General features: G+C 38.6%; 1 protein-coding gene across 9 annotated transcripts in view; it reads left to right on the top strand.

Annotated features, from left to right (window-relative positions):
* The window catches only part of MAP3K19 (mitogen-activated protein kinase kinase kinase 19), a 40,094-nt gene that overhangs the window by 24,297 nt on the left and 993 nt on the right, over positions 1-14,804 (top strand). For 7 of the 9 annotated variants that reach the window (XM_048869200.2, XM_075117788.1, XM_075117785.1 and 4 more), the window contains 3 exons: positions 1,051-1,203; positions 1,420-2,117; positions 4,284-5,204. In XM_048869200.2, coding sequence (XP_048725157.2) covers positions 1,051-1,203; positions 1,420-2,117; positions 4,284-4,350 — 918 coding nt within the window. In that variant the 3' untranslated portion in view covers positions 4,351-5,204. Of the gene's footprint in view, positions 1-1,050; positions 1,204-1,419; positions 2,118-4,283; positions 5,205-14,804 lie in introns of those variants that run through there. The other 2 variants (XM_075117789.1, XM_075117790.1) reach the window with 2 other exon arrangements.

Below are 14,804 nucleotides of genomic sequence, written 5' to 3'. Positions count from 1 at the left end.
GTCAAGAAAAGGGACAAGAGATATTTCTGCCACAGGAACAAACCCATAGATTTCTTTGGGCCAAGGCAAAAGCACTGGCTCTCTAACCATAAGTACTACAAGTGGTGCCTGCCTTCCACAGAGGGCCACCTCCTCCTTTTAGATCTATGTTAGCCATCAGATAGCTGCCCTAGAAATGGCCATAAGTGTTGGCTTACCATAGAAGATTGAAATGAGTTTAAATTGGGAAAAATAAAATAAAAGTAAGAGAGCTCTATTAGGGAGGGAGTAGAGCATATTTGCTAGGGCACTGAACTAGGCCTCAAGAGACCTGGGTTCTCTTCTGAGCTTAGCCACTAACCTGCTGTGTGACCTTGTGCAAGTCATTTCACCTCTCTACTGCTTCCCCCTGCCCCATCCCCTTTGTAACTTCAGGGCAGTAATTATTTTTCACTGTGTGTTGGTGCACTGCTTAGCACAATAGGGCCCTGATACACAGGCGCTACTGTGACAAAAAATAGTAAATCCCCACCCACCTGACAGATTTCACTGTCCCGTCTCATAAGAACCATGGGTAGACAGGGAAACTATTTCCCTTCATTCTGAAATGCCCCTTCCAAATTAGCTCCATCTTGTTTTAGAGCAATTGTTCTGGAGGAAGCCATGTCTAGGGCAGGGATATATTTAAATGTATTATCTAGTCCAAGGCTAGTGTCAGGTTGATTCTTCATATTAGTTAAATGTAGGTCCCTGAGAACTAGGGTGACAGACAAGGGGATACCCTTTTATCACTTTTTCTTCCCAGATGGATTTCCTAGCATGCTTTCTCACTGGCATTCAATAGTGCCTAGGTACCATACTTACACATTACTTAAAAGTACTTCTTACATAGTATTGTCGTTGTGCCTATGGGGTGACCATGAGCCTTGTAATTTGACTTCTCTAAAGAAATATTATAAAGAAGAAGAATTTCAGATTATCATTTTTTAAAACATGTGAATAACATTAAAATGAAGGCTTTATCTTCCTTTCTCCTCTGACCCACCCTCACCTTGACTTCCACCTCTCTAGCAGAGTTACAGTAAAGCTTTCCTGGCACCAAAGAGGGAAAGTGACTTGTTGAACTTCAACGAATCTACTGCATTTCCAGAAAGCAGTCCAGGTCATAAGGATCCTATCACATGGACTAGAGGTGAAATCCTTGGAAAGGGAGCCTATGGCACTGTAAGTTAAAGTCTGAATATTTTTAAAAATATGCATTTGCCTCAAACGACATAATTTCTTTATAACTATTTCCCCCATTATCCCATTTATTGTATGTGTCAAAATATTTTGGATTATATAGATGAGTTCTAGATCAACTTCCATGATACATTTATTTTTTAAAAAGCCTGTCTTTAATTCATATTTAATTTTTTTCAAATACTGGTTTGATTGCAGGTGTACTGTGGTCTGACAAGCCAAGGACAATTAATAGCAGTGAAACAAGTTGCTTTGGATACCTCAGATAAAGTCACTACAGAAAAGGAGTATCAGAAGTTGCAAGAAGAAGTTGACCTGTTGAAAACACTAAAGCATATCAACATTGTAACCTATTTAGGAACATGTTTAAAAGATAACATTGTAAGCATTTTCATGGAGTTTGTTCCTGGTGGCTCAATTTCTAGTATTATTAATCGTTTTGGGCCATTGCCAGAAATTGTCTTCTGTAAATATACAAAACAAATTCTACAAGGGATTGCATATTTACATAAAAACTGTGTGGTACACAGAGATATCAAAGGCAATAATGTTATGCTTATGCCAAATGGTGTAATAAAGCTGATTGACTTTGGATGTGCAAAGCGTTTAGCATGGGTAAGCCTGAGTGGCACACACAGTGAAATGCTCAAGTCTGTGCATGGGACTCCATATTGGATGGCACCAGAAGTAATAAATGAATCTGGATATGGAAGAAAATCAGACATCTGGAGTATTGGATGCACTGTATTTGAGATGGCAACGGGTAAACCACCTCTGGCTTCCATGGATAGGCTAGCAGCTATGTTTTACATTGGAGCCTATAGAGGACTGATGCCTTCTTTACCTGACCATTTCTCAGGAAAAGCAGCAGACTTTGTCCATGTATGCTTAACCAGGTAAGTAGTTTTTTTAGTTTATATATATTAGTTTGAAATAACCACTTCTGATCTTTGATGCAGTTTCTCAAAGTGTTTGACTGTTACTGATCATCAGTGGAAGCTTGGGTTATCTCCTATAAGTTAAAATGCCTATTTAAGGTTTCATTTACTTAGCATTCCAAGAAGGCTTGAAGTAATACTAAATATGAAGGTTTCAAACTCCATAGTGCCATTTATCAAAAGTTATGAACTTCTTGGTTTTTTGGGTCTTGTTCCCCATCAAATCCTGGCCTCACTATTTATATGGAGCTATAGCATGCCATGAATCTTTAGGCAAATCTCCTGAGTTCAGTGGAGACACCTTAAAAATGCCCTCAGTGCTAGGATCTGACTTAGGGCTAGCAAAGGGAAACAACTTACAAGACTGGGTCATAAATGAGGGAGCCCTCACATAACTATTTACTTTTCTATTAGAAAATTCTTTAGCCACTACCACTCTAGAAAATATGTTCTCTTTCTGAAACAGAGAGCACATTCCATATAAGTCATTCAGCAGCCCTGGGTGTTGTTTTGCAATGTTTACTTTAAAAAAAGTTTAAATTATTTTGAGATTTTTAAACAGTTTACTCCCAACACAAACAGAAAAGTTACATTTGAAAGGGTAGGAATAGCACAACAGACAGTTTCCTGCTGTCTGCAGACATTCCAGTGAAATTAATGGGAGACTTTTATGGGCAGCTGAGGAAAGAATTTGAGCACCATAGAGAGGCAAATGATTTAGTGATAAGGCAGTGGCTGGAGAGTCAGAAGATCTGGGTTCTACTCCCATTTTGTTACTGACCTACTATGTGACCTAGGGTGAGTCACTGCCTCTTTGTGCCTGCTTCCCCTCCCACAATACTGTCTTGCTCACCTAGGTCCCAAGGGAAGAAAATCCTGTAAAACAGCTATTGATAGACTGTAAATGAAAATGTGAGTATTCATCAGACTGGGTGATTTTGCATTTACTAAGACACTTCCATCCAAGACTTTTAAAGCACTTTACATTAATTTAGCACCAATGCCCCTATGATGCAGGTATTGTTTCAGTTTTACAAAAATGAAGGAAGGAGCACACAGATTAATTTACTTGTCCATCGTCACAAAGAAAGGCTGTGAAGAGGAAACCAAATCTAAGTCTTATGGCACTCTGTCCCATTCCTCAACCTCAAGGCCTTTTCCCCTTGATATACATCCAATGAACATTGAGAATTAGCCCAACATCCTCCCCGCCCCAAAAGTGCCTTATTGTACAACTCTCTTTGAAAAATCATGATGGGAAATTTGGTACCACGTGGGTTTTGATATTACATCTGGGTTTACTTACAGTCTTCATTAATGGAAAAGAGGAATTAACTAGAATGTTAAAATCTGCATAAAATACTAAATTAGGAGCAGCTTCAAACAAAATTCAAATGATCTAGAAAAATTAAATACATGGGCAGAAAACAATATTAGATTCAGTTTGAAAAAATGCAAAATTAAAACATGCATACGGAAGCCCAAACAGAGGAAGGAAACCTAGAAAGAGGTCTTTCCAGTGTTCCCAATTCTTGTAACTTAATCATGATTCTTGCCATTTGGGATGTTCTTTTTAAAGTCTTAGCTCCTGGAGTCAAGTGATTCCACAAAAATCTCAGCTTTCATGTAATAATAAAAAAGAAAAAGTTTCTAGCCCACATGGTTGTGGAGATAAGCCTGAAAATATGACTATAGTCTATCCCAAAGGCTCAAAAACAGGGAGGGAACTAAAAGTAGCCGACATATGCAGATTTGGTCACTGCATACACGTAGAGTCAGCAAGCAGAGAAATAAATCATTCTTTAAATAGCTTTGATGCAACTGCCCCTGGAATAGCCAGATTACAAGAAAGCTATTGACTAATTGGAAGGAATTCAGAGAGAGTGACAATGAGTTCAGAGGGCTAGAGAAAATTATTTATGAGTTAAGAATACTATCAAATTAATGTCAACCTGCACTTTTCACCAAGCCCTTCCCCCCGAAGAAAGTCCAAAAAAAAGGAATGACTGGAGAAGTGATGAGTTAAGATTGTATTTAGATTTTATAATTTAACAGTTAAGCAACATGCATGTTTTGTAACAACCGTTTATTTTATGTATTAATTTCCCTCACCCTATTATGCAGAAATCAACATGAGCGTCCATCTGCTCTACAACTGCTGCAGCATCCCTTCATGAAGGGAAGACAATGAACTTTTCAAAACTTCAGCCAGACTAATGTACATTTTCCACTCATATCTACTTCTACCACTACAAAAGGTTAATTTGCATTTGATTTGAAAATGGGAGTGCAGTAACTTACTAGAACTCAACAATCAGCCAAACATTGGAAAGCGCCTATGAGACTGCAGTATAATTACACTAGTTTGATTTGTGATGTGAAATGCTTATCAGGGTAGGGGAATGTAGTTGCCATTTATCCAGTAAAGAAAGTAATTTTTTTTCATGAAAAGATTAAGTTTTAAGAGTTTGCATTTTGAAGAAAAGCAAAAGCCATGCAGTTTTGTTTTCAAATTGAAAAGGCTTTAAAAGAAGCTATTTTATAGTACTTGAAAAAAAGTTGATGAACTTGGGAATCCCATTTTTTCTGTACATACATAAGTGGTAAAATATCTAATATTACCAGAAAGCATCCAAGATAGTCCTGAGACTGCTATTCAGGTGCTCTGGAGCTGTACTTCCCAAACATAATTTGCCAGTTGATTAATTAAATATGGTTGTGGAAATCACTTGGAGAATCAGAAATTACTTTATATACAGGTCAGCACAGAATATGGTTACAAGTACAAAATAAGTTTTCAGAAGAGGGATCCCTTTAATTTCACTTGGATAAAGAACAGCAAGTTCCAGCACACAGACATCATCTCGTAGTCTTATCTCTTGCTGCTGGTGGTTTATCAAAAGTTAATTAGCAGGAGATATCTGCTCTATATACATACTCATCTGTAAAACTTCTGTAATTAACATTTCCTGTTTTCTCTGGAATATGAGTGCTATGTTAATTTGAGAAGTTTCTTTCTCCTGGTATTAAATTCACTTTGCCATAGTTGTCACTTGTCTATATTGCCACTGAATCAGTGCATTTGATGGGTACAAGGCAAAAAAGTAAAGCAGGAATCAAATATACACAGGAACCAAATATACACAGGAACAAATAACTGCTTAGAGGTGATGCTTGAGTCATCAAGCTACTCTGAAATGAGAGAGGTAAAATTTCTGCTTTTGTACAAATTGAAGTAGAAACCCAACCAATGCAATTCTCTCACTTCTCTAATACAGGTATATTTTATTCTTTGGTGAGTGTATTTCTAAACATAACATTGAAAATTAAAAAAAAACAAAGAGTACTTGTGGCACTTTAGAGACTAAAATTTATTTGGGCATAAGCTTTTGCAGCCCACGAAAGCTTATGCCCAAATAAATTTGTTAGTCTCTAGGTGCCACAAGTACTCCTCATTCTTTTTGCTGATACAGACTAACACAGCTACCACTCTGAAACCTGAAAATTTAAAGTCAAGCACTTTTGAAAATTTTAACTTAAGTGACTTAGGAGCCAAAGTCTCAGTTTCAAAAGGGACTTAAACACACAGGAGCCAAAATCCCATTGACTTTCAATAAGTCCTAGGAGAGTTTTAGGCTCCTAAATGCACAAGTCCCTTTTGAAAATAGGATTTAGGAGGATGTCATTTAAGCAACTTTGAAAATTTTACCTTTAGTAAACTAGGTGTCTGTTGTCACTACCTCTAGGAGCAGTGTGCACTATTGCCAATCACCAACATTTAAAAGTCATGAGCTAGGCCCCCAACAACCATGAGAGTCACTTAATCATTGTTAATAAATTTTGCCTCTGGTTTCTAAGCCTTTATAATTCATTCTGCTCATAGTGTCAGAGTTTTCTTTGCTTTAAGTGAAAGCTGAGATTCTCATGTAATCACTTGACTCCTAGAACTGAGGCACTAAACACCAAGTATCTCAAAAGCTGACAAAGTTGACAGTGCATGACAATTCAGAAGTAACTGACTACAGATTAGTTCCACCATTCAAGAGAAGTAAAATGCAAACTATAAATGAATGGGTAGTGATCAATGGCTCCATGTCTAGTTGGCAGCTGGTATCAAGCGGAGTGCCCCAAAGGTCAGTCCTGGGGCCAGTTTTGTTAACGATCTGAAGGATGATGTGGATTGCACCCTCAGCAAGTTTGCAGATGACACTAAACTGGGAGGAGTGGTAGATATGCTGGAGGGTAGGGATAGGATACAGGGGGACCTAAACGAATTAGAGGATTGGGCCAAAAGAAATCTGATGAGGTATAACAAGGACAAGTGCAGAGGCCTGCACTTAGAATGGAAGCATCCCATGCACCGCTACAGACTAAGGACCGAGCAGCTAGGCAGCAGTTCTGCAGAAAATGCCCTAGGGGTTACAATGGATGAGAAGCTGGATATGAGTCAATAGTGTGCCCTTGTTGCCAAGAAGGCTCACGGCATTTTAGGCTGTATAAGTAGGGGCACTGCCAGCAGATTGAAGGACGTGATCATTCTGCTCTATTCAGCATTGGTGAGGCCTCATCTGGAGCACTGTGTCCATTTTTCGGGCCCCCCCCCTACTACAAGAAGGATGTGGAAAAATTGTAAACACTCCAGCGGAGAGCAATAAAAATTATTGGAGGGCTAGAGCACATGACTTATGAGGAGAGGCTGAGGGAACAGGGATTGTTTAGTCTGCAGAAGAGAAGAATGAGGGGGGATTTGATAGCTGCTTTCAACTACCTGAAAGGGGGTTCCAAAGAGGATGGATCTAGACTGTTCTCAGTGGTACCAGATGACAGAACAAGGAGTAATGGTCTCAAGTTGCAGTGGGAGAGGTTTAGGTTGGATATTAGGAAAAACTTTTTCACTAGGAGGGTGGTGAAGCACTGGAATGCGTTACCTAGGGAGCTGGTGGAATCTCCTTCCTTGTAAGTTTTTAAGGTCAGGCTTGACGAAGCCCTGGCTGGGATGATTTAGTTGGGGATTGGTCCTGCTTTGAGCAGGGGATTGGACTAGATGACATCCTGAGGTCCCTTCCAACCCTGATATTCTATGATTCTATCAAAAGGAAGAGTAATTTAGATTTAGAAAGCAGACTTGCAACTTTTTACTCTAGGAGTGGGAGCATGCTTCACAACATGGCAGAGAAGTCAGAAAGCAAAACAGGATTTAGAAGCCTATGGCAAAACTTTGCAGGAGCAAGACATTGTTACTTAATCAATCCAGCAGTTTCCTGTTAGTGTTCCATAGTTTCAGAAATTATACAAGTTTTCAGTTTTAATAATCTGAAGTATTGAAAATGTAAAGATTTTTTTCTCCCTTTAAAGTGTCATATAACTACTGCCAATAAAATGAAAGTTGCATCCTTTCACACTGAGGTTACCTCTCCGGGGGAGGGAACTCCAGTCATTAGGAAAAGGCAGGTGTTAATAATGGGAGATTCGATCATTAGGGTTTGTGATGACCAGGAGAACCGTATGGTGACTTGCCTGCCTGGTGCGAAGGTTGCAGATCTCTCGAGGCATCTAGATAGACTTATGTGTAGTGCTGGGGAGGAGCTGGTGGTCATGGTACATGTAGGTACCAGTGATGTAGGGAAGGGTAGGAGAGACGTCCTGGAGGCCTGTCATAAATATAAAGGGAAGGGTAAACACCTTTAAAATCCCTCCTGGCCAGAGGAAAAACCCTTTCACTGGTAAAGGGTTAAGAAGCTAGGATAACCTCGCTGGCACCTGACCAAAATGACCAATGAGGAGATACTTTCAAAAGCTGGGGGGAGGGAAAAACAAAGCCTCTCTCTCTGTCTGTGTGATGCTTTTGCTGGGGACAGAACAGGAATGGAGTCTTAGAACTTAGTAAATAATCTAGCTAGATATGCGTTAGATTCTGATTTCTTTAAATGGGTGAGAAAAATAAGCTGTGCTGAATGGAATGGATATTCCTGTTTTTGTGTCTTTTTGTAACTTAAGGTTTTGCCTAGAGGAATTCTCTATGTTTTGAATCTAATTACCCTGTAAGGTATTTACCATCCTGATTTTACAGAGGCGATTCTTTTTACTTTTTCTTCTATTAAAATTCTTCTTTTAAGAAACTGAATGCTTTTTCATTGTTCTTAAGATCCAAGGGTTTGGGTCTGTGGTTACCTATGCAAATTGGTGAGGATTTTTATCAAACCTTCCCCAGGAAAGGGGGGGTAACGTTTGGGAGGATTTGGGGGGGGGGGAAGACATTTCCAAATGGACTCTTTCCTAATAATATAATACCGGTTAGACGTTTGGTGGTGGCAGCGAAAGTCCAAGGACAAAAGGTAAAATAGTTTGTTCCTTGGGGAAGTTTTAACCTAAGCTGGTAAAAGTAAGCTTAGGAGGTTTTCATGCAGGTCCCCACATCTGTACCCTAGAGTTCAGAGTGGGGAAGGAACCTTGACAAGGCAAAATTTAGGAAAGAGACTGAAATCCAGGACCTCTGTGGTGGCATTCTCAGAAATGCTACCAATTCCATGCGCAGGGTCAGGTAGGCAGGCAAGCAAAACTTCAGAGTCTCAATGCATGGATGAGACGATGGTGTAGAGAGGAGGGGTTTACATTTATTAGGAACTGGGGAAACTTTTGGGATGGGGGAGCCTATACAGGAAGCATGGGCTCCACCTAAGCCAAAGTGGATCTAGACTGCTGGCACTTAACATTAAAAAGGTTGCAGAGCAGTTTTTAAACTGAGAGATGCGGGAAAGCCAATTGCTGCAGAGACGCACGTGGATCAGACAGAGACTTCTCTTAGAGGAGAGTCTATTGAAGAGATTCTCTAGGTTTTAGTCAGGAGGAGGGATGAAAGAGGATAAAGTATGGGCCAGATCAAATGAGAAATGTTCACATAAAGAAAAGGGCAGACAAATAAACCATGACAAGTTTTTAAAGTGCTTGTACACAAATGCTAGAAGTCTAAATAATAAGATGGGTCAACTAGAAAGGCTTGTGTTAAAGGAGGCTATTGATATAATAGGCATCACAGAAACCTGGTGGAGCGAGGACAATCAATGGGACACAATCATTCCGGGGTACAAAATATATCAGAAGGACAGAACAGGTCATGCAGGGGGAGTGGCACTATATGTGAAAGAAAATGTAGAATCAAATGAAATAAAAATCTTAAATGAATCCACATGTTCCATAGAATCTCTATGGTTAGTAATTCCATGCTCAATAAGAATATAATAGTAGGGATCTATTATTGACCACATGACCAGGACAGTGATAGTGACGATGAAATGCTAAGGGAGATTAGAGAGGCTATCAAAATAAAAAACTCAATAATAGTGGGGGATTTCAATTATCCCCATATTGACTGGGTACATGTCACCTCAGGATGAAATGCAGACACAAAATTTCTCGATACTTTAAATGACTGCTTCTTGGAGCAGCTGGTACAGGAACCCACAAGGAGAGAGGCAACTCTCGATCTAGTCCTGAGTGGAGCGCAGGATCGGGTCCAAGAGGTAACTATAACAGGACTGCTTGGAAATAATGATCATAATATAACAACTTTTAACATTCCTGTGGTGGGCAGAACACCTCAACAGCCCAACACTGGTATTTAATTTCAGAAAGGGGAACTCTGCAAAAATGAGGAGGTTAGTTAAAACAGAAATTAAAAGGTACAGTGACAAGAGTGAAACCCCTGCAAGCTGCATGGACACTGTTCAAAGACACCATAATAGAGGCTCAACTTAAATGTATACCCCAAATTAAAAAAAGTAAAAGAACTAAAAAAGAGCCACCGTGGCTTAACAACTATGTAAAAGAAGCAGAGAGAGATAAAAAGGTATCTTTTAAAAAGTGGAAGTCAAATCCTAGTGAGGTAAATAGAAAGGAGCATAAACACTGCCAAATTAAATGTAAAAATTTAGTAGGAAAAGCCAAAAAGGTGTTTGAAGAACAGCTAGCCAAAATCTCAAAAGGTAATAACAAAATGTTTTTTAAGTACATCAGAAGCAGGAAGCCTGCTAAACAACCAGTGGGGCCCCTGGATGACTGAGATACAAAAGGAGCACTTAAAGATGGTAAAGTCATCGTGGAGAAACTAAATGAATTCTTTGCTTCAGTCTTCACGGCTGAGGATGGTAGGGAGATTCCCAAACCTGAGCCGTCTTTTGTAGGTGACAAATCTGAGGAATTGTCACAGATTGAAGTGATACTAGAGGAGGTTTTGGAATTAATTGAGAAACTTAACAGTAACAAGTCACCGGGACCAGATGGCATTCACCCAAGAGTTCTGAAAGAACTCAAATGTGAAATTGCGGAACTATTAACTATGGTTTGTAACCTATCCTTTAAATCAGCTACTGTACCCAATGACTGGAAGATAGCTAATGTAATGCCAATATTTAGAAGAGCTCTAGAGGTGATCCTAGCAATTACAAACCGTTAAGTCTAACATCAGTACCAGGCAAATTAGTTGAAACAATAGTAAAGAATAAAATTGTCAGACACATAGAAGAACATAAATTTTTGCGCAAAAGTCAAAATGGTTTCTGTAACGGGAGATCATGTCTTACTAATCTATTAGAGTTCTTTGAGGGGTCAAACATGTGGAGAAGGGGGATCCAGTGGATGTAATGTACTTAGATTTCCAGAAAGCCTTTGACAAGATCCCTCATCAAAGGCTCTTATGTAAATTAAGTTATCATGGGATAAGAGGCAAGATCCTTTCATGGATTGAGAATAGGTTAAAAGACAGGGAATAAAGGGTAGGAATAAATGGTAAATTTTCAGATGGAGAGGGGTAACTAGTAGTGTTACCTAGGACCAATCCTATTCAACTTATTCATAAATGATCTGGAGAAAGGGGTAAATAGTGAGGTGGCAAAGTTTGCAGATAATACTAAACTGCTCAAGATAGTTAAGACCAAAGCGGACTGTGAAGAACTTCAAAAAGATCTCACAAAACTAAGTGATTGGGCAACAAAATGGCAAATGAAATTTAATGTGGATAAATGTAAAGTAATGCACATTGGAAAAAATAATCCCAACAATACATACAATACGATGGAGGCTAATTTACCTACACCTAATCAGGAGAAAGATCTTGGAGTCTTCGTGGATAGTCTGAAGACGTCCATGCAGTGTGTAGCAGCAGTCAAAAAAGCAAATGGGATGTTAGGAATCATTAAAAAAGGGATAGAGTATAAGACGGAGAATATCTTATTGTCCTTATATAAATCATGGTACGCCCACATCTTGAATACTGCATACAGATGTGGTCCCTTCATCTCAAAAAAGATATACTGGCATAAGAAAAGGTTGGGAAAAGGGCAACTAAAATGATTAGGGGTTTGGAATGGGTCCCATATGCAGAGAGATTAAAGAGGCTAGGATTTTTCAGCTTGGAAAAGAGGGTATGGATATGATAGAGGTATATAAAATCATGAGTGGTGTGGAGAAAGTGAATAAGGAAAAGTTATTTACTTGTTCCCATAAGAAGGAGGGGCCACCAAATGAAATTAATGGGTAACAGGTTCAAAATAAATAAAAGGAAGTTCTTCACTCAGCGCACAGTCAACCTGTGGAACTCCTTGCCTGAGGAGGTTGTGAAGGCTAGGACTATAACAGAGTTTAAAACAGAACTGGATAAATTCATGGAGGTTATGTCCATTAATGGCTATTAGCCAGGACGGGTAAGCAATGGTGTCCCGAGCCTCTATTTGTCAGAGGGTGGAGATGGATGGCAGGAGAGAGATCACTAGTTACCTGTTAGGTTCACTGCCTCTGGGGCACCTGGCATTGGCCACTGTCAGTAGACAGGATACTGGGCTGGATGGACCTTTGGTCTGACCCAGTATGGCCGTTCTTATGTTTTTGGTGACATACATTAGGTACAATATTGCTAGCATACATAAACTGAAAGTTCTCACATGGACCAATATGTGGGGGAAGGTCTTGCAGGATCCTATACACAGCTCTGTAGGAATTCCATATAAATAAAATCTGGTGGAAGGCAGAAATTAGGTGTCATAGTAACTAACTGGCTTCCTGTCTCCTTCCTCCTCCTCCCAGCCCAGGCACTTACTTTATGACAGATTCCCAGTTGTGTAAGCACAGAAAATGCTAGAACCATTCTGCTGCTCAGTGAGAAACCTGTGATAACCGCTGCATTGTATTTAAACATATAAAGTGCATGCAGAATCAACAGCTATCCACACCAGTTCTTTTCTAATTGTAACACAGGCTAGACCCATCTAATAGTTCAATTACCACAAATTGCACCATAATCACCCTTGCTTTTTGAATTTATTGCAGAATTGTTCCATAACGTACATTAATTTTTTAAACATCTTTAGGGTCCTCATTATGTGATGAAAACTCAAAATGTTAACTAGATGGAGTTTGCCAGTTTGTAGAAAACTTAGTGAACTGCCCTTATTTATCTAGCTCAGTGAGGTGTTACCACTGATGTGATGGTGCTTTTGATATCAGCACTGTAAGTTATTTCACTGTGGGTTGCTTAAGCAGTAACATTTATTTACATTGTTGATGGTATAGAGCAGTGATTTTTAACCATCAGCACACTGCTCAGGTCCATGTGTTATCCTCGGGGACAGACAGATGGTATGTATATTGTGTGGATACAGCCCCTACAACCCAGATTGTTTCATATGCAGCCTACAATGGTAAGTAGATTGAGAATCACTGGTAGAGTGGATAGTGGGTTATGCAACAGAACAACTAGCTGCTAGCAAAATTTGATAGGGAAATATATTGGGGAAGGGATGCATTTAATAAAGCAGAACTGCTTCCTGGTGATAAGAATCCTAAATGCCTTGGTTAATACAAAAGTCTGCAACATAATGAAAATTTAGGGGCAGTATAAAAAACTGAATTCAGCAGCAAAAAGCCAACAAGATATAGTGGAGATAGTGAGCTGGAGAGTTTAGAGGAGCAGAGCCATCACATGATTCTAGGTTTATAAACATAATTCAGACTTAAACTGTTGTATAGAACACTGGGAATTGAGCAGAGTAGCTCAGAATAGATGAAACTATTAGACTGAGGTGGAAGCTATATTTTAGCTTAGAACAAAAATCTTTAGCCCACATTAGGAAACCAAAGTTTCAGATATGTTATTGGCCACAACGGTGAGTATAATACAAAATTTATAGAACATTTAATACTGAATTTTTCCTTGAAAAGGGAATTAAAGTGATTTATGTCAACAATTTTACCTACTGAAAAAATTACATATCTAGTAAAAAGAAAAGGAGGACTTGTGGCACCTTAGAGACTAACAAATTTGTTGTGGCACCTTAGAGACTAACAAATTTGTTAGTCTCTAAAGTGCCACAAGTCCTCCTTTTCTTTTTGCGGATACAGACTAACATGGCTGCTACTCTGAAACCTATCATTATATCTAGTGATGCTTGTTCTCAGGGTTTTTATATACTTAAAATTCCACAGAATTGAGCCAAATTATATACACCATCTGTCAAAAGAAAGAAATTTAGCAGATTCTCTCTCACGTTACTGGGCCCTCTCAGAGGACAAAGTAATGAACATTTCTCCCCTACAACTGTGCCGATTATTTCAGTGCTATCAGTAATCTGAAAGGGATATTCTGCAAAATGGAAGTAGCTGGCAGGATTGAAGTTTGTTCAAGCTTCTAACAGGTTATAAAAATTAAAAAAAAAAAAATTTTCTTTAGAACTATATTTTAAAATGTTTGATTTAACTGAATCTACCCAATTTTTCTCACTTTAAAGTCTTCCAGTAAAATAATTTCAGATACTTGTTTAGCAGATTTTGTGAAAACAAATTGTTCCTTCTACCACTTCTATTAATATTTTCCATTATGTATCACATAAGAGTGGGAGAACATTATGCCAGAGTAATAATCCTAACTTCACACTCATTTCCAAAAGTCCAAATAATTCAGTCCCATTTTACAGAATATAGATTGATCCTTATGGAAAGTCCTTTGAAACTAGAGCATCTTCTTGTTACATTATCTTGCAGAATAACTGTAGGAACCCAGTCCAATGACCTACAGTGAGTTGTACATAGTTCTGATATATAATAAATTGCCTCTTTGCATTAGGGCATCTTCAAAAAGCCTGCAAAGTAAAGATGAGCTTTAATTTAGCATGAAATAATAGCTACATATAACTTATACTAAATAATAACAGATAGCGGTGCTCTAGAGCAAGCAGTATGTATTAAAGTAGAAATTTTATGTTTTTCAACAAAACCCTCACATTCCCCCTGGAAGGTCTTGCAATAAAAGCTACCACACTGAGTACCTTATTAAAAATAAGTGGATTAGAATATTCTAGTAACCCCTAGATATTGTAATGTTTATAAAAACTAAGCATTGTAAGCATAGCCTCAAAACAGGGAGAGCATTAAACATGCTGATATAAACCTGTTAAAATCCCTGATGCTTTGGTGACATCTGAAATTGTTTAGCATCTGTTTAAGCCTTCTGTTATTCAAAGAAAATTTCAAAGCTTTAGAATCTTTGTTGCTTAAATGTTAGTTTGTTGCTATTTCCTAGTTAGTATATAAGATTTTAAAGTCAAATTTCACCCACTGGGTTAGATACTACAGCACACTGACAAAGGAAACATCTGG

The sequence above is a fragment of the Caretta caretta genome, chromosome 11 (assembly GCF_965140235.1).
Source record: "Caretta caretta isolate rCarCar2 chromosome 11, rCarCar1.hap1, whole genome shotgun sequence".
Lineage (NCBI taxonomy): Eukaryota > Metazoa > Chordata > Testudines > Cheloniidae > Caretta > Caretta caretta.
The sequence above is the reverse complement of the archived record's forward strand: the minus strand, read 5'-3'. Positions and strand labels throughout refer to the sequence as shown.